This window comes from Anguilla anguilla, chromosome 4 (genome assembly GCF_013347855.1).
Source record: "Anguilla anguilla isolate fAngAng1 chromosome 4, fAngAng1.pri, whole genome shotgun sequence".
Lineage (NCBI taxonomy): Eukaryota > Metazoa > Chordata > Actinopteri > Anguilliformes > Anguillidae > Anguilla > Anguilla anguilla.
Window position 1 is genome coordinate 21,017,466 of NC_049204.1, and position 18,969 is coordinate 21,036,434.

Consider the following 18,969-nt stretch of genomic DNA (forward strand, 5'->3'; position numbering starts at 1 on the left):
AACAATGGAAGGAGACATCACCCCAGCATAGCCATAGAAGAATGGTGATGCTGAAATCAAGCCTGGCCAATCAGAGTGCATTGGATGAAATTAAAAAAGCTCATTTTGTAAAGATGCCACATCACATTGTGAGTGATTCAGCAAGACCAAATATATTTGAATGTATTACCATTGCTTTTATATTCTGGAGGAAGATGAAGTTTACTTAATATTCTGGAGTATGACCATATGGTACAGTGTGGTAGGAAAGTTATTTTATTTAATACTATTTTCCCTCACTCGGTGCCTTTGGCTGGTAATGTGATATTTCATACAGACAACCCACTTACAAGCTCAGGTGGGCTGCTATATCCTCAGAGTAGATGGGTATGAGCTCACATTAATATTCATATTCTCTCTCCTCTCTTTGCCCGCTGCACTTCAATCACCCTGTGTGAAATAGGCAGCCTGTATGAATATGGCAAAACTAAAAACTTACATTATTTATCATTTGTCCCATAGTAATCCCATAAATTATATACCAGTACGGAGGCCTGTCATTAATTGAGATGTTAATTTGAAGCCTTGACCTGTGTCCTCATACTATCCCAAAGCACTAATTGCAAGGGAGATGATTTTACCCTCGTGTCCTGGCTAAAATTACAATCTGGCTCTTTTAATTAGGGCTCCAAAACATATCCCCACTTAATTGGCTTAATAACTCCTAGCCTTTCTGCAGTAATTGGTATGTGGGGAATTCTGGCTCAACAAACAAGCTTGTGCTTCAAACTTGGCGCAGCCCCATCTCTCAAGCTCAAATTCAAATGTATCAAAGGTTATGATTCAATAAACATCAGGAAAGCTCCTCCAAACGCCCTCTGTTTGTATACAGGTCATTTCTACTGAATCACTGTCACTTTAACCTTGCATTAAAGCATGCTGTGCCAGAAGCTGATATAATATAATGGCCAATGTTCCACCCTGCAATAGCTTTCTTTGACCAAATTGTCCCACCTGATGGTCAATGTGTTCCCTTATGGCAGCAGAGAAGCATTTCCTCAGCATATAAAAAGGCCACGTTACTCAGAAGCCAGCGGTAGTTGGCATTTCCTGCATGAAGGACATCTCCTGGTGTTCACTGGGGATAATTAGCCCAAAAACGTCTGACAGTGAATCATGAAAATGTTCTAAACACTTCATTAAGAAGGGCCTAAAATAACTTTTCGCTTCTTCTGAGGCTCGTTTTTCCAACCCTCAGTAAGCTCTGGACTGATTAATGAAATTCTGGGGTATTTAATTACGGTAATGTTTTTATCCTCCCGTATAAATCATAATGAGACCTATTAGGGTGCAGCTAGCAGAACACACTGGTATATCCTGGTTATAAAGTGACTTAAGATCACAAAGCCAAAATGGCAATATGCAAAACAGGGTATAAACTGCCCCAGACACAACAGTGCACCAGTGAAGATGCAGAACCACTGAAAATATTAAATTTATTAGGCATCATCATTACATTTGCCAGTTTTTCACTGTCAATATACGCCCTGCAGACCACAACAAGAGGACACGGAATTTATTGCATATGCTAGGCTCCAATGTCTAAATCAAGGAAATGTGCTTTCACTGGTATTCTTTCATAGAGATCCTCTTTCTTGTTCAGATAAGTGACATCCAAAATGTTTAACCTTAATTTTTGTGCCTAGTAGCAACACATGCATCTTATCCTACACATGAAGTTCCATGACCTCGCGTTCAGCGAATGGGTAAAGTAGGACTAACTACTAACTACTGCAAGAGGTCAGGACACAAGTCTAACCCTGTGAAATCACACACCTTCTGTCCAAGTTTAAGAAGCTTCATCAAAGAAAATTCACTTTGAAGCAGCACTGCAACACCACAGTGTCTCTGGGCCCTTTAATTTAATTTCTGCTGGGTGATTGTGAAGATAACGAGGACTCTAAATCCCCATAAAGACGTTAAGCATTAAATTAAATCCTCCTGGTTTACCATTACAATACACATTTTCAAATGTGTTGTTCTGCTGACACCTAGTGGCTTTTTTTGTTAAAAGATGAATATGACTGCATTACACAGAAAGTACTCTAAGTGTTGACCTTAAGTGAAGTGAAGACCTTGATAAGCACAAGCAAATGATAAACTCCAGAGGATTACAGCAAAGTCACTGTCAAGAAGGATTTATGAAACATATCCTAGTTTTTTTCTTTCCAGAGGTTATGAGCTTATTTGAACAGCAAGGAAACACATAAAGGAGTGTATGAACGTAATGGGCACAGCCTCATGTGCACCGTGACAGGTGTCCTCGGTGCACATGAGGGTTGCCTGAATGTCTTGTCTTCTTTCAAGGTCTGCTTCACCATTTGATGGTCCTTCAGTGGCCTCCTATGGAGCACAACAGCCACCTTTCTGATTGTACACAGACTGTGACCCATTCAGTTTTCAGCTCTTAAAACAGAACACTGACAACAACCAATGGGGGACGATGATATGAGACAGAGACACTGCAGGCATAGGGCTGTTCTTTTTTATCATTATTAAATTATTATAAAAATGTTATTTTCATTATCAAAGGGAGACAATTACAAATAGGTGGGCATTAGTTAGAGCATGTTATTGTATAGCATTTTCCTCTTATAATGCTGTGACTGTAATATGATATGATTGCTGTGCATGTTTATTTTTCTTATTTGAGCTTGCTTCTTGGTCAGGGCTTCCCTGAAAATGACATTATCTTTCTCAAGAGTGCTTCACCAGTAAAGCTAAGAGTAAATGACATATATATATACGTCTCTTTGCAAAATGTGAAGCTTGCATGGGTCAGGAATAACGTTTACAAGCAAATTCATATGTATTCACCAAACATTGTATCTGTGCTGGATATTTTTCAAAAACAGTTTCAGTAGACATGCATGTGCACAGGGAGCTCTTCGTACTGCAGCTGAACTGAATGTAATGAATAATACAGTAATGTTGTGGTGCTAAAGAACAGCGTTTCCATAGCAACTCACCGAGAAACAAAGACTTTGATATATATCTTATCAGCTGCATTGTCATGCAGTGGGGAGAGGTGGTCCCTAATCTTTACCCAGCTAGCCATTTTGACCCCCATAACCACCATACACCAAAAATGTATTCCTTGGGGAGGAACAATATCCAGGAACGTCTATGGGGCTCCGGTCTGGCAGCCACTGACTCAGAGCAAACCTCTAGCAAAAGAAAAGGGCTTGTCCTGATCACATATTTTTGTATATCAGTAAGCCAATATATTTGCATTAACAATATGACATAGTGGAGTATTCATTATTAACATGTTACACATTCTTCTGTACATTTGATTATATTTGTTATCCAATTTATATTTTCAGATTTCTTTGACTAAAATTAGATTTGCTGTTATATTTGGGTCTTTGTTCTGTTACATCTCTCGGTTGTGCTTGCATGCTGCATCTTTAAAGAGTTCGTTTGGGTTATTTTGTGGGCTTTTAATTCCAAGTTTACGATTCCGTAGATTTTACATGAACTGTCTCCACTCAATCTATCGTTAACCCATGCGTCAGGCAGAGACATACTGGACGTTTTATTAGCCTACCTCAGGAAGCGGGCAGTAATTTAGAAGGGAATGTCTTGTTTTTATCCACCATCTTTGTTCTCAGACAGGTAAAAAGGAAAGACGCTTCAATATGTGATGCCTGCAGCTCTCATTCATGAAGGGCGCTGCGCATATTTTACGATCTTTATATTGTCAGAAGTCCAGATTTGTCAGGCAAATAGCAGAATTGTCCGTATTAGGCTTTAGTATCCTACGTATCTCAGCAGTGCCACCTCTGAACTGATTGCACTGAATAATCGGTTACACTATGATAATTTCAACTGTCTAGATATTCCACTTGACATTGGAACCAGTAACATAGTAGAGTAAAACTGCAGCATGTGTATAAGACAAACAAACATCTTAAAATCCATGTCAAGCCACACAACGAGAATAGGGCGAGGAAGGAAATTCAACGAATTCACCTTTGATTGGCTCAGACTTGTCATGTGCAGTATGTAGGCCAATCGAAAATTTATATTTTGAGTTTTCCCCGAAAAGAACAACGGTCAAGCAATTACAGGCTGCATTTTCATCTCATAAAATAATCTGGTTCTTCGTAGACGGCTAATGGGATTCATTTGCATTTTTCACTAAACAACACGATTTAAGGTGTAGACAAATCTTAAATTAAAATCAGCCCAGGACCAGATTATGTTCGTCACACTCACTTCAGGATCATGAAGTGACGTTTGAGTTTGACAGCAATGAAAAAAACGAATAATATCGAGGTGCAGTAAGCTACACAAGATTTAATGTAGGCCTATGTTTCGTTAATGCATGATTGCTCGGAACTGTGTGCACGAGAGATGTATGATAATTTGTGAAACTAATGTAACCTACACTTAAATGTCAGTTATTTTTTCCAGCTTTGTGGTTTATTGCTGACGTGCATATATCTGTGGTAATTGCTGTTCGTGTCTAGTTGTTTTTTCTCTAGAACGAGATTCAACTCCACATAAAGCCCATATTATTATTTATATTGTTTAAAATAAAACATGACCAAAATAGAGAAGTGCAGAAGAGAGCATCTGAGGACACTGCAAAGCTGTAGAGCATCTGTGAAACTATTCAGTTTCCACACTAGATGGTGCCATTATTTACAGTGGCTCTGAAATGAAGAACATACACAGACAAAAACGCAAAAACAGGAACGTTGCGGTCCAAAGTTCAGACACAACAGACAAACCCCCTGAGGTACAAATACAAAATCCAAAACAGAAAACTTGCAAATCTGGAGTGTTAAACACAAAAACACAAATAGGATATGTATATTACCGGATAAATTCTTATCGGTCATGTCATACCAAATTAAATTATTTAAGTTCCTCCGTCCTTTAGCTTGGTTGTGTAGACTGATAAATTTACAGCATGAGCAGAGTTAGAACAGGTTGTCTGCTCCTGGACTCGTGAACCCCTATCACTTGTCTACAGTATTCTTTTTTGTTTACCTTTTCACATATTGATGTAACCCGGACATCGCTATCTCTGAATCACATTGGTTTTGGTCTCCCAGCACAATAGTATGGAACCTCTTGAAGCTTGGGAAATTGATGTTTGTTGACACAGTTTGTGATTGTTGCGACAGCGCATGATGCATTGACACCTGAGCATACTCTCTCAGCGAACAGAAGAGGTCTCAGACCAAGGGACAGAATCTCAGCATTGAGGTTGCATGTTTTGCCCTTGTCTGAGTATTGATGACACCACACATCACTAATATGTACAGAAATGCCTCCTAAAACTCATCCCCAGGTTTGTTGTCCTATCTGCCCACATGAATGTGAATCCATAATTTCATACAATGACAACTGAGTTGTATGGAAGTCTTCAATTTCATACTGTTATTTTTAACTTTACTGTACTTTACTGTAAAGACATTAGGTAAAAGCAAACCAAGGAATAGGCAATGTGCACAATTTACAAAGAACAACGGTAATACTGCACAAGTGCAGTTAAAGCCAATTGATGATTTATTCACACTTTTTAAATGCATATTGTATGCCTAGACTTGAGTAAAAAGGCAATAAAGTGTGCTTGGAACATTTAATTGCTCATGTTCCATTGTGGCCAGCTCTGAGCTGGTTTTCTTTCTTTCTTAGACCATGATCTGCCAAATGCCCCTATACCAGCCAATGTAAAACAAACTGGTCGCCCGTAAGTACAGTATATAAAATACTTTGCAGATTTAAAAAATTGTCTGGGCCAATCAAAACCACAAAAATGAAATAATACCCAAATACAGCAGAAGGTGAATTATCCATTTAAAACTAAACTTTCTGGAGCTTTAGCACCACCCTCAGGAAACATACACAATTGTTAAAACTGACATCATCAGGTTAGCAATAATATAATATAATATAATATAATATAATATAATATAATATAATATAATATAATATAATATAATAAAGAATGTAACATCACATAAGCTACATTCTTTATTATCTGAATTTACAGTTATGTTTTTTTTGAGGATGCAAGATAGCATCATCCTTTTTTTGCTAGCCGTTATCATCTATAGATCAGCAATTATGTTGCCTTTTTATGCATCTTTTGGAAAGCAGATGCAGCAAAAATAATTTATGTACTAGTGAGATACTCACTTATTTGGGTTTGATTATTGGTTTTAATTTTATAAAATTATTTATAGCTGGGAAATTAGAGCCTCTAAAAATGAGACAAATTGCTTTGCTTTGGCTTCACTTTCAAATTCACGTCCATTTAAAGTTTCTGAATGACCCCCATACCCAAGGATTTGTATTTATGAGTATATACCACATATTGCATTTGAGCATACTGTCACTTTAATACAGGGGTTGTGATTATGAATGACACCACTGATCAACTGTTCTTGGCTGACAAAAATGATGTACCATGTTTGCCTTTGACACCAAATTATATGCAGTGTCCATGTTTACAGTTCTTTGACATTATATCACATTACAGGCATGTAACAGTTTTTCACATCCTTCTTATTTGTATATTATACAGGTGGGTTTATACAACATTTATACAGCTGTTTATTTTACTGGAGGAAATTATATTAAGCGCCTAGCTGCAGGGTTCAATGGCAGGGTCCTCCCTGGGGCTTGGACCTGCAGCCGTTAGGTTGCAAGCTCAGTTCTCTAACCATTACAGCACACCGCCTCCCCCCGTTCTTCACTGAATCCTCTTTTCTGAGGAGACATGATGTTTGAGTGCAATAATGTGATAATGTGTAAATAGGCCTGTCCTGCTTGTTGGTCATATTTGATTTAGAAGACAAAAAAGATGCATAATTGTGCTCTTCATCTTATTATGAAGCTCGTAATGGGTGTGCATCAGAAATGTGGTTTCTGCATGCATGTCCATTGATGATAATTAACATGCATGCAGCTGATCAAAGGCAAGAAGCTAAGACTGAACTTTGAAAGACCCTAATAGTTGCATATTTTAAAGCACCATTTGTAGTGTGTTCACAGTGGTGCTAAACAAACAGTCCAGGCTGAGACTGCCCATGTGTCATCTTCTATTCTTGCATTATAATACATAAATATGCACTGTAGAGCAATGGGCTTATTTACTTCTATTATAAAAATGATAATACACGGATGTAAAGCGACACTGAACTGACTGATATGAAACCGCCTTGCTGCTACGTGATCGAGGAATTATTCGACAAAATTCATTCAACTTCTTAAAAGATTCATGTCCTAACGACATATGTCCAACAAGTGGCGCCAAAGTATCGCATATCTGAAGATATGCTAAATTACTGCCGTGGTACGAAAGAGCAATGTTGTGTTCGCAAGTCTAGCTTGTTCTATGTTCAGGGATAAGGTTGTAAACAACCACCGTAATAGGAAAATATGACGTACGCACACAAATTCCATTTGAATACTTTGTTGTACAACGGCTATCTCCTAGTGCAACTGACACGCAAATACAAAAATGAGGGCTTTTCTATTGTTTAAAAATATCGGCCTAAAATATCCACATAGATTCGCCAGCTGTTCTGCTGTTCTTCATTTCAGATTTGTCCAGGGTTTTTCCGCACTCCAATCCTTTTTAGTTACCCACGCCCATTTCCTGTCTGTTGAAGGTGCTGGTATTTAAAAAAACTGCTTCCTGTTTCGCATTCCTCCGTTCCGACAATCATCTGTGACCCTCTGAAATCCGCCTTTTTCTCAATCTAGCGGTTGACTCGGGTCAGGCACTCACAATCAGGATGTTGGTCGTGACTGAACGCTGCACGCGGCAAGGCTGGGGAGAAACACCGTGACAGAAAAGGAACACTGGTGTTTTCCAATTTTTACGCTCTGGAAAAGAGCATCTTAAGGCATTTTAATGCATTGCAATTTAATGAAAGGCACTGATAAATGAGGAACGACCTATTAAAAGGTCTATAAACACCAATCTATTAAGATACATACCAGGCTTGTTCCTTGTATTTGTATGTATGTATGTATGTATGTATGTATGTGTCAACCTGTCTGTCAGCACGTCTGTCTATTTGCCTGTATGAGTGTCAGTGTGTGCGCGCGTGCGTATGTGCATTTATCTGAAGATATAAAAGCGGTTTTGATTATCATTTAATTTCTGTAGCTATAGTCTGCGCGATTCCCTGGATTAATTTAATAGTTTTTTCCATTGAAATAATTTTGGCAAAATCTTGGAGTGAAGGAAAACGTGTATAATGTTAGCAGGAACTTCTTAACAGACTGTGTAAAAGCGTGTACCTATGCTATTTTGATGTTTGGCACATAGATCTCACACACTCACAGCAACATGTAAATAATTATCCTATTAGGTGGTGGCCGCAAAGTCTTATTTTGAACAATGCGTAGTACATGAATTGAAGCAAAGGGGACTCCTAGAAAACATGTCACAGCTACATCTAGATGAGTAGCAAGTCGTCATAAAAGATGTGCACGGGCTAGTAGCACAGGTACATCACTGCATACACAGGTTCAGCTGTGCGCGTGGGTGCGCTCCCGTCCTCCCATCCACAGGCTGATGGATGAGTCGAAGGTCACTGGCGTACAGATACTGTCTTATCGCACTCTACAAGGTGGTCCTTTGAGGTTAACACAATTCTGGCAAGTTTCCCTTGGTATGCTTCGGAAATCGCACAAAATACATGGGAATTAACTAAAAAAGCGATGACTCATCTTATAATTCAGACTATGCTGGTTGTTTATGCATTCATTAAATAATTTATTTACTCTTTACATTTTTTTTACATATGCCTATATGTCTTTTCATTCTGCAATCCGATATTTAGGTTCAGATAACAGCTTGTTCGTCATTTAAAGGATAGTGCTCTTGAGGAGCATCTTGAATGTAAATATATTCATGTATTTCACGCTCCACTTCAGCCCAGTTTATGCGAATAACGAAGTCGTTCGCATAGACCCTAAAACAGCCACGAAGTGTATTAGCTGCTTATTTTGCAAGATAAAATCCGATGCATTAACCACCCGAGACACTTGATCAAAAGCAAAATTTTTAGAACTTTTTTTTTACTTTAAAACAATTCTATGGCACATGTTTGCTTAAATAATGAAACATCACATTATGTTACCTTAGTCTTACCTTGGTCTTAAACCAATTATTCAGATAGACGCACTTACTGAAGTTTGCACATCATACCACCTTTTCAGAATGAGTTAAGCAGTAGTCTACATAAGCGTGATAACACGTGTTTTCAGAAAGTCTGAGTAATTTAAGCCACACCTCTGCAGATTTGATGTAAATCTGTGTTGGGTGCCAGACTTAACTGACAGTAATCATGCGAATGATGTAATACCCTCTGGAACCTCAGGGCGCACGTATATTCGTATCACTAGCTATATAATGCATAAACTACAAGAACAAGACAGCATTAGGTCGCGTGAATAGTTTATATTAATTATTAATTAAATAATTCAACTGTAAATAAAGTGTGTATTTGAACACCTGTCATTGCTGCATTTTTCAAAATCACAATTATATAATCAATGTACATCCAAAATATGAATAATAAATCGTAATAATCCATGTTGTGTAATATATGAGAAAAAATAAAACTACTCTTCTGGGTCAGCACAACCAGTCATTTTCTTTTCTTTTCTCGCCTGTATTACGCACCTGGCTGCTCTTTCTAGCGCTTTTCTTTCCATTCTTCGAATCTGATCATTTAGCAATAAAACAACTTAAAATGGAGCAAATCCAAAAACACAACATGACATGCTTACAGAAATGATTATAAACAATAGCGTTGAAATTTATTGCACTGGCCGAAGTAATTTATACTTGCTTGTGCCTTTAAATCGCTGATTTCATTTTTTTAAACAACAATGCAAACTCCAAGTTATTCCTGCATATCATATACAATATAGGTATATATATAGTTTTTTCCCTCTCGTTCGCCCCGATAAAAGACCCCGAATAATAATGAATCATTTCATAAATAATGGGTTTAGGAGCTTATCGACAACGAAGTGGCCACTGCCGCGCGCTTATCTCGCCTGGCCACATTGCTCCCGTGTTCCGCTCCCCATACTAAGCGGCGCGCTGGACGTGATGTGGAATTATATAGACCTCACTTCCAGCTCCACACAGCACTTCAGTGAATCTAAAACCCCAGACATGGATGACCCTCGACAAAATGGCTCCACACATACACTAATATCAACAACACTTCGGTAACGGTAAGGGAAAATAGATATTTAATTGGAATTTTAGTATTTCATAAGTTTTCAAAATACGAATATTATAGTAACAATATTTATAATAATTTATTCGTTATTGTTCGTTCCTGTGAGCTGTCGGTTCGTTTTATAAATCGGCTATAGCAATGAGGCCCATTTTTTCGTATTTGTAGGTCGAATACCTTTTAGTCGATAATCGATGTTTTTGTCAGACATTTTAAATCGACGGAATATTGCCTATATCTAAATGCATTTGTGAAATTATATTTGTTACAAACGGATGGTTATTTAATCGTCTAACAACAATGTATGATCACATTTGTAGTTGTTTGTATTTGTGTACGCATTCAAATTGACCTTATAGTTAAAGCATATGAAACAGGTTATTCTGAAATGTTTAATAACAGATAACCTGACAGAATTAGGAAAAATTGTGAATTTGAATTCGTTTCGTTTGTCTTTCTTGTTTTCCTGTTTGTTTTAATTTCGAAAACAAGACAAAGGACTGATCTCAAATATATGTGTCTGTGTTTGGAGAATATTTACGCATTCCCATGAACCATTATACATAACTTATGTAATGGTAATCATACCTTAGATAGGTTAATGTCCTCTATATCATTGATGAAGGTGGTTCTATAGTTATGTCGATCCTCTCAACGAAAAGTTAAAATCTATACTGGGGAAAACCGAGGGTTTTATAGTTAAAATCATTTAAAAGCCTGCATTGGCGTAGCTTAATTATTTCACAACCGATTGCACAACTCACCTCGATTATAAAAATGTGCACATTCAATTAATAATAGTACTCATACTAATACTACAACCACCATCACCATCACCACCACCACCACTGCTTCTACTACTACTACTACTGTTACTACTACTACTACTACTAATAATAATAATAATACCAATACATGTATTTATTTGTTGGAAAGCAATACAACCTAAATTTATTTCGAGATCAAATTATATTCACGATTACAGCTATAGCAGCGGTTTGTTGGAGAACAGGATTTCCCAAACATTTTCTCTTGATTTGACGGCATCATCAACGCTCATATTTACTGTAAAAGCGTGTAGTACGTGGGAGAATATAGGCTACTTAGTGGATATTTCAATATGTTTCATCATAATTTCGCTAGTCATATTGCAGAAAACGCATAAATTAATAACATTAGTTCAACATTTGAATGGAGCACATGACAGAATGAAATTATAATGAGGTCCATCAAAACAAAGATCATCTTGATTTTGGTCGTGTTTAATTTTAACGCAAGTTAGCCTTTTAAACGATGTTGTGGACACAAACGCTAGTCTTTCGAACGCAGTGCAATAGTGTTAGTAGTCTTGTTTAATTAATCATGACAGTGTATATAATAAATATGTGAGAAACAAGAATACTTAATTAATCACCGGCAATTACAGAATGGTGTCATCTGCTCATATTAAATGCTGAAGATATTTTCAAGTATAGTTAAATACATTCGACTTGTGCAAATACCGTTTGTTAAGGCATTGGTTGTTGTTCAGTGAAAATGTGTATTTTCATTACGAGTAAAACTGAGGACACGAAATAAATAACAGTTAGACGCTGTTGGTAGGCCTACTGGAACCTGCCCGACGACAGACGACATTCACAGTTTAACATAAAATAGGCACCCTAATAGATACAAAAATGAGCGTATTTCAAATATCCAAAAACACGAAACGAGAGCTAAGCCTATCACAATGCCACTTAAACGGTATGCTGATTATTGGGCAGATGCAAGAATGTATGGAACTGATAAAGTCCCCACTCCCCTTTCGAAGCACTGTCATGCATTTATCAGTAGCAACATTTAAAGTCTTGTCAGGAAATTATGTAGGTCAAGTTCAAGTTTTTTTTTTTTTAAACTCACTCCAACATAGAATTAAAGAGGATTCCACAAGACCCACCACTGGCCTACTCTTAGAACGGGGCTTCTTTACAAACGAACAAACAATATATTTTTGAATGTTTTTCTTGCTCATAGAGGGAGCAGACAGCAGAGCATTGTCGTAGTTGGAGATAAGACTGTAGCTATCTTAGTTCTTTATTTGGCATATAACAGGCCTCTCAATTACATAAAAATTAATGTAAATTGTCTAATTCCAAGAATAATGCTAACTTTTATAAAGTTTCTGTAATCAGTCTGAATAGAACGCAAAAGTAGCTGTAGTACATTCAATAATACATGGAAGTTACTAAATAATTCGTGGATCTAATTAACCCTTTAGGTCAGAAATTCTTGATTAGACTGCTCTCAACTGAACATTATAATGCTGATGTAACAATCACTACTTGTGACTGAAATCAACTGAGTTCTAGAATACTGACTTAGAATTTTTTTAAAAATATTTCAAAACAATCTACTCTTAAAATGGTTAATGTTGATATAGGCTGCAGTCCCCATCATGCTGCTGTAGCCTATACATTTACTGTGTAGTTGCATTTGCTCAAACATTGTGCAAATACAACTACGCGGTATGCGTCGGGCTCTGCAGGATTGAACTAGACTTTGTTGTACTATGATGAGGCAGGTCACGATGTGTGCGCACATGATATTGTAGACTACAGTCAGTGACTTTAGGGTCAATCTAACAGGTGATGCACAGCAATTGAGCTCGTTTTATTAATTATTTTAAAATAAGAGTTTAACGTTGGGAATTGTAAACACACGTATTCTCTTTTTCCCAGGTGACATCGGGGATAGTGTAGCCTACTGTGGAGTGTTAGGGTCTAAGGGCGAGGATTGTGTTTTACGCATTCGTACGTTTCCTAAGCTATACATATATTGTATATTTTGCGGAATACAATTTGATAAACCATGAAAATGATGGAAAAACTGAAACCCGAGTTCGACGAGAACAGTCCTGGGGGAGAGGCGTGTGGGTCACCACGGCACGGCACGACTTCTACAAGTCTCGTGGTGGAAGGGGGTGATGTGTGCGAGAAACAGGAAGGCACGACAGCGGTGGACTCTGCAGAGAGTCAGCGGAGAAGCGAGACTGTCCCAGGGGACCACTGCAAAGGGACTGTCATCATTAATGGCGTTACCAAGGAAACGGCTTACAACACCAACGAGCTGAAAAAGGAAGTGCCAGTGATCGAGCTGGCCAGGAGAGGAGGGACCGTGGATATAAAAACCAGGGAGCATAAGGCAGACAGCAGCCACAAGGTGCAGACCACCGAACTGTGCAGACCTCCTATTCCCCTGCCGCTGCCTCCCCGGGACCCGCTGAGCGAAACTCGAATGGTGCAATTGAGTCCTCCCGCTTTCCCTCTCCCGGCCCGAGCGATGCTGTACAGTAACATGGCGCAACCGCTCGGCACCCTGAACAGGTAAATTGAAATTGATTGATATTAACGCTAGTTACCAGGCATAGCCTATAGCAGACTTATGCTTTATCGTATTTGAAAGTAGAATTATTGGGTTTCTGCTTTTTTAATATTCGGAGCACCTTAAAGCAAATGTTGGACAGCAGTAACAGACACGTCTCATGAGGCATCGACGATCGCATGTTGTGACAGCCTACCACTATTTATGATCACTCAAGAACATTTTAAAGGGATACCTATGAGCTGATAATACTATGATATTTTAAAAAACTAAAAATGAATTCACATTAAATTAAAAATAAAAACACGAGACTACGACTAGCATTTAAATCATTCTTATGTTGTGAAACGTGACTAAACGGATTTGTATGTGCTGTAACTGATCATTAAATATGTGCTCATTGATATTAATAGACAGAAAGGCAGGTACACTGTAAAACATTTGAGATTATCTTTCTGAACTTGACCGAAACTAATATCATAACAGATCATCATAATGGACCTTCATTCGTATTACATTTATAACAAACAAAATTAACCTATAGGCTATAGCAGGCCAGGGCACACTTTAAAAAATATATATTTAAAATAATTTAATACACAAACTGAATGTGGTGGTTTGATTAAATTCTAATATTTATTCATTAGACGAATTTATTATAAGGCCGTGGATGCTCAGGTGGAGCCGTTGTACCCTTGAGCAAGGTACTCAACCCGAATTGCTTCTGTAAATATCCTGCCGTATAAATGGATTGTATGTAGCCTAAAGAATGTAATCTGTGTCAGTCTGTCTGGTCTGGATAAAGTATTCTGCTAAATATAATCAATGTGACGTTTTGCTGTTTTAGAACATATAACGGTAGGCTACTATTTCAATATTATTTCTTCCCACAGAATAATTTAGAACTTCGAATTGTTTTCTGTTTCAGTTAATCTAGAAATTTAGATGCTGAATCATGAGTTGATATTTAATTTCGACATTCAAAACTCAATATGTGTTATCAAAACGACGAAATACGTGAGCTACAAAAGACAATATAACTTCCAATCAAAGTATTTAAAGAATATAAGTTTGACGAAAGAACACTTGACAAGACCAACATCTCTATCAAGCAAGATCAAGGGAATTCATTGGACTTTTGTGTAATTCTTCGGCAGTGGCTTTGGCGGTGATCCGGACCAATACGGCATGTACCCCAGCAATCGGGTGAAACGTCGACCGGCGCCTTATGAGGTTGAAATCAACGATGGTAGGAGAATTTTAGATCTTTATATGTATGGTAAGATGCGCTTTGGCTGTGTTTTGAAATTCCAGTTCATTCCATCCCTTCATGCTTGCATTTTACTCACACTCAATGAGATATCAACTGTCAAAGGAAAATCAGCTTTCAAAGGAAAATAAGCGAAAAGGTTTAAAAACGGTTCCATATCATTACTGTGAAATGGACCGAAGCTCAGATTGTAAATATAAATATGATAATCTTTCCTTCTGTCGGCATTTAGGTGGTATTATGTGATTTAAGAAATCTTGCAGGATCAGAAGACACTAAGAAGCCAATCTGAATTTTACAATATTCCTAAATGATTTTGTACTCTTAGGCTGTATCTGCTGCATTCTACAGGATTCCATTCCATCTCACCACTCATTTACTCTTTGGTCTCATGATTAACACTGTAGAATACAAATTAAATTAAAAATATATTTGAACAGCAAGAAAATACTTAAGGAAATGTTCAGATTGGTTCGGATCAGAATACGTTTCTGTCAGGTATTCTTTTTGAGTTGTAACTGTTTACAAAAAAATTATGTCTGAGAACTGTGACCAATTCTTTGGGAATAAGGTCCGGGGTTCTTGGTTTTTGTGTTTGCAACCTACTGGACATTTTTTCAACCTAATGGACGTTTCACATTTCATGACACATTTTGTCCGTGTTAACAATATATTGTGACATTCCATGTTGTGACACATCCCAGGAGTCGTGTTTATTGGGATTAGCTTTCATGTTTTTCTGTGTTGCATATGTACCCACTGGGTGAATTTTAAACCATGAGAAACACCATAAAAGGCTTGTGATAAAACCAGCCTAAAATAAATAGCTATTTCAGTACAAAAAATTATAAAATGGCAAGAACATTTTCTTTTATGTGACTGGTGCATTTAAATGAAAACAGCAAGAGGAGAGGAATGGAGAGAAGGGAGGAAAGAGGGAGAAAGTGGAAGTGGGGGGGGGGGGGGGCATAGGGTTTAGAGATGCCTGAAGGAGGACACACACGCGTGGCATATCTAGCACAGATAGCTGCTGCTATCCCATAAATATGCAAATATGCAGCACTGTGCCTATAGCTGGCACTGCAGTCAGAGCGACTGGATTAGATGTGAAGGCTGAGCTGAATATGCATTAAGAGAATAATTAACATATTTGGCTTCTTTGCGTGCACGAACCTTATACTGTCAAGGTATTTATTTATATTTCTTGCATAAATAATATTGTGTGCAGCATTATCATTTATTACTCGGCAACCTCAAGTTTGACACTGTGCAGGGCATCATTTTAAAATTAAAATTAAATGAAGTCTTTTCATAGGGTAAATGTAATCAATTCATGCTAATTTGATGAAGCGTGAAAGCAATACATTAACATCAAGACATCAAAAGAATCAAAAGAATTGTTTTTCCTTTCCTTACAAGAAAAAAATGATATACATTATGCTGAACATTTGTAATTATTATCAGATTTTAACGAGATTATTGTTATTGTTATCATAGCATTATTATATATCATTTTTCAGTGAGAAGCAATACAAAATTAGAGCATCCAGAATGTCTGCAAATAGCTGAGCCAATCTGTTTACTTGAGGCCTTACTGCCACCAAATGGCATTATAATTGATCAAATTTTCAGATTTAATGTATATTTTTTGGCTGTTAAGCAGCTGATGTCAAATGACCAACATGGTTCAGGTTTGAAACACATCAAGTGTTCACTCTGGTCATTAGCGTTTCCACTCAAGGAGGTTTAATCAGGAACAGCAGGAATGTTATCTGCAGTGAGATCCATCACCAAAATAAGTAATCACTGGCCAACTAAAACGTATCATCATTTAGATGCGGGTGGAGAATAAACCACCCTATAACGAGGACCATAACTGTAGCTGTTCTGCAATGCTAGCACCACACAAAGAAGAGTCAGTTTCTAAACACCTGTAGTGGTGTGACAGCAGCACACACAGAATGACACAGTACATAAGCACTGGTGTGTCAGGAGATAACTTTTAGGAATGTTATTTAAACAACACAAAGGCGGTGATGAAGGGCTGAACTCACCCTCCTCCTCCTCTCTCTCTTCCTCTCCCGCGCAGGTTCTCAGCCCAAGGTCGTGCGCAGGATTTTCACCAACAGCCGGGAGCGCTGGCGCCAGCAGAACGTGAACGGCGCCTTCGCCGAGCTCCGCAAGCTGATCCCCACCCACCCGCCCGACAAGAAGCTGAGCAAGAACGAGATCCTGCGCCTGGCCATGAAGTACATCAACTTCCTGGCCAAGCTGCTGGACGACCAGGACGACGTGGTGGGCGGCGAGCCGGGCTCCCGGGCGCGGGAGGGGCGCGAGGCCGCGCTCGTCCGGGAGGACCTCCTCCAGGGGATGCTGTCGCCCAACTCCAGCTGCGGCAGCCTCCTGGACGGGGACGGCAGCCCCGAGAGCTCCGCGGAGGAGCAGGACTCCTCCGTGGAGTCGCGCCCGGGCCCCCGCGGCCTGCGCCACCCGGGGCTCCCCTCGGACGGAGGCGCCCGCCGATGATGGCTCCGGCGGGGGACTCCGACGCCAGAGCCCTCGGTCACCTGGAGAGAAAGCCGCACGGAGAGATGCAGTGGGCGGGGCTCCAACATTTCAATGGCGCGGACTTCTACTGGGACACTCCCGAAATCATGTTGTAGCTCTCGTTTTTCGTTAATAGAGTCTTCTGCATCCCACCCAGCGAAGATAAACAAAAAGGCCTTGTGGTAGACTCTGGTACATACAAGAAAAGGGTTTACTCAAAGTTGGTTTGATTTTGTCTGTATAAAACCTGCTGTTGTAAGCAGATAATGGGCCAAAAGAACAAAAAAAAAAACAAAAAAAACAAAAGACGAGGGGTTAAAGTTGGGGATAAATCCACTGAGGGAAGAATTAACCAGCAACAGAACAAATGAAAATGAGAAAAATCAAAGGCTGGTTTCACGGACACGGATTCAGCTTAGCCCTAAACGAAATTGAGTTTTGTATGGAGAATCTCCATCCAAAACAGAATTTAGTCTAGGACTAGGCTTAATCTGTGTCTGTGAAACTGGCCCCAAGAGTTTAAAAATGGTACCTTTTCTTTTTTTGTGAATTTTCTCTAGGTACACTATAAAGACAGTAATTTTTCCAAGAATTCACTTTAACGTTTGCAACTGACATTTTTTTTAACAGAGGCGCCACAGTTTTTTATGGCTGAAAACAGAACATGTCTGTCTGCACTGGGAAATTCCAAGTGCCAGCAATGTGTACTAAATGGCATCTAAAATCAGTTAAATCAGCTCATATTGACACTGGTTATACTTACTTCTGCTGAAAAAAGAAAAAAAATGGCAGTGTTCCTCATGAAAACATTATTCTTTTTAAGTGACAAAAAAAACCGTATCAATTTTAGTATTTATCAAATAATGTTTTCAATGCAAGGGATACAAGAGATACTGCCACCAAGTGTACATAAAATCTGAAGTGTGTATCTGTATTTAATGATGAAAGCTGTGGGTTTATTACTTACCTTTTTATTGTCCTTTGGTATGGTACATTCAGTTTACCACCTCCTAGCTTCTTGGATCTGTCTCCCTCCCTCTCATTCATATCATGGTGATAAAACAATGGCTCCATTTCATTCCAGTGAATGTTTATCACTGTATTTGACTTTATTGAATTCTGCTTTTTCTCAGCAGACATTTGAGTAATCAGTCTTGGTACCTTCTGTTCCTTTACATAATAAACAAAAAAAAAAGGATTATTTTAATGTGACATTTGGTAGGAGCACATTTGTTGTAAGATTATTGTAAATAGAACTATAATTATATGCAATGTTATATCGCAGAATTTTCTAAAAAAAAAAAAAAAGAAAAAAGAAAGAAAACAATAAAACGAAAAGAAAAACACAAAAATGTCTCATTGTGATATTTACTGCCAACATGACATTAAGGAGGGTATACCCAGTTCTTGTCATTAGTTCCTGGTTTTTATTTAAAGTATGTATATATAGATATAGTCTTTGTACACATTTCCCCTGAACTAACATAGAATGTATAAGCCTACTAACTAAAATAACTTCATTCA

General features: G+C 38.3%; 1 protein-coding gene across 3 annotated transcripts; it reads left to right on the forward strand.

Moving 5' to 3' along the window:
- Positions 1–10,118: 10,118 nt before the first annotated feature.
- Positions 10,119–18,640, forward strand: tal1 (T-cell acute lymphocytic leukemia 1). Of its 3 annotated transcripts, none has more exons than XM_035415949.1 (4): positions 10,119–10,263; positions 12,986–13,630; positions 14,786–14,877; positions 16,988–18,640. In XM_035415949.1, the coding sequence occupies exons 2-4, from the start codon at positions 13,116–13,118 to the stop codon at positions 17,422–17,424; spliced, it is 1,044 nt and encodes a 347-aa protein (XP_035271840.1). In that variant the 5' UTR covers positions 10,119–10,263; positions 12,986–13,115; the 3' UTR covers positions 17,425–18,640. The 3 variants fall into 3 exon arrangements, with proteins under 3 accessions (XP_035271840.1, XP_035271843.1, XP_035271842.1); XM_035415951.1 differs by having other exon boundaries at positions 10,145–10,263; positions 10,761–13,630; XM_035415952.1 differs by lacking the exon at positions 12,986–13,630 and having other exon boundaries at positions 10,139–10,263.
- The last annotated feature ends 329 nt before the right edge of the window (positions 18,641–18,969 follow it).

Coding starts and splice junctions, on each gene's coding strand:
- tal1 (XM_035415949.1), top strand. CDS start 13,116: ATGAAAATGATGGAAAAACTGAAACCCGAGTTCGACGAGAACAGTCCT. Junction 13,631..14,785: donor CCGCTCGGCACCCTGAACAG/GTAAATTGAAAT, acceptor ATTCTTCGGCAG/TGGCTTTGGCGGTGATCCGG. Junction 14,878..16,987: donor TGAGGTTGAAATCAACGATG/GTAGGAGAATTT, acceptor TCTCCCGCGCAG/GTTCTCAGCCCAAGGTCGTG.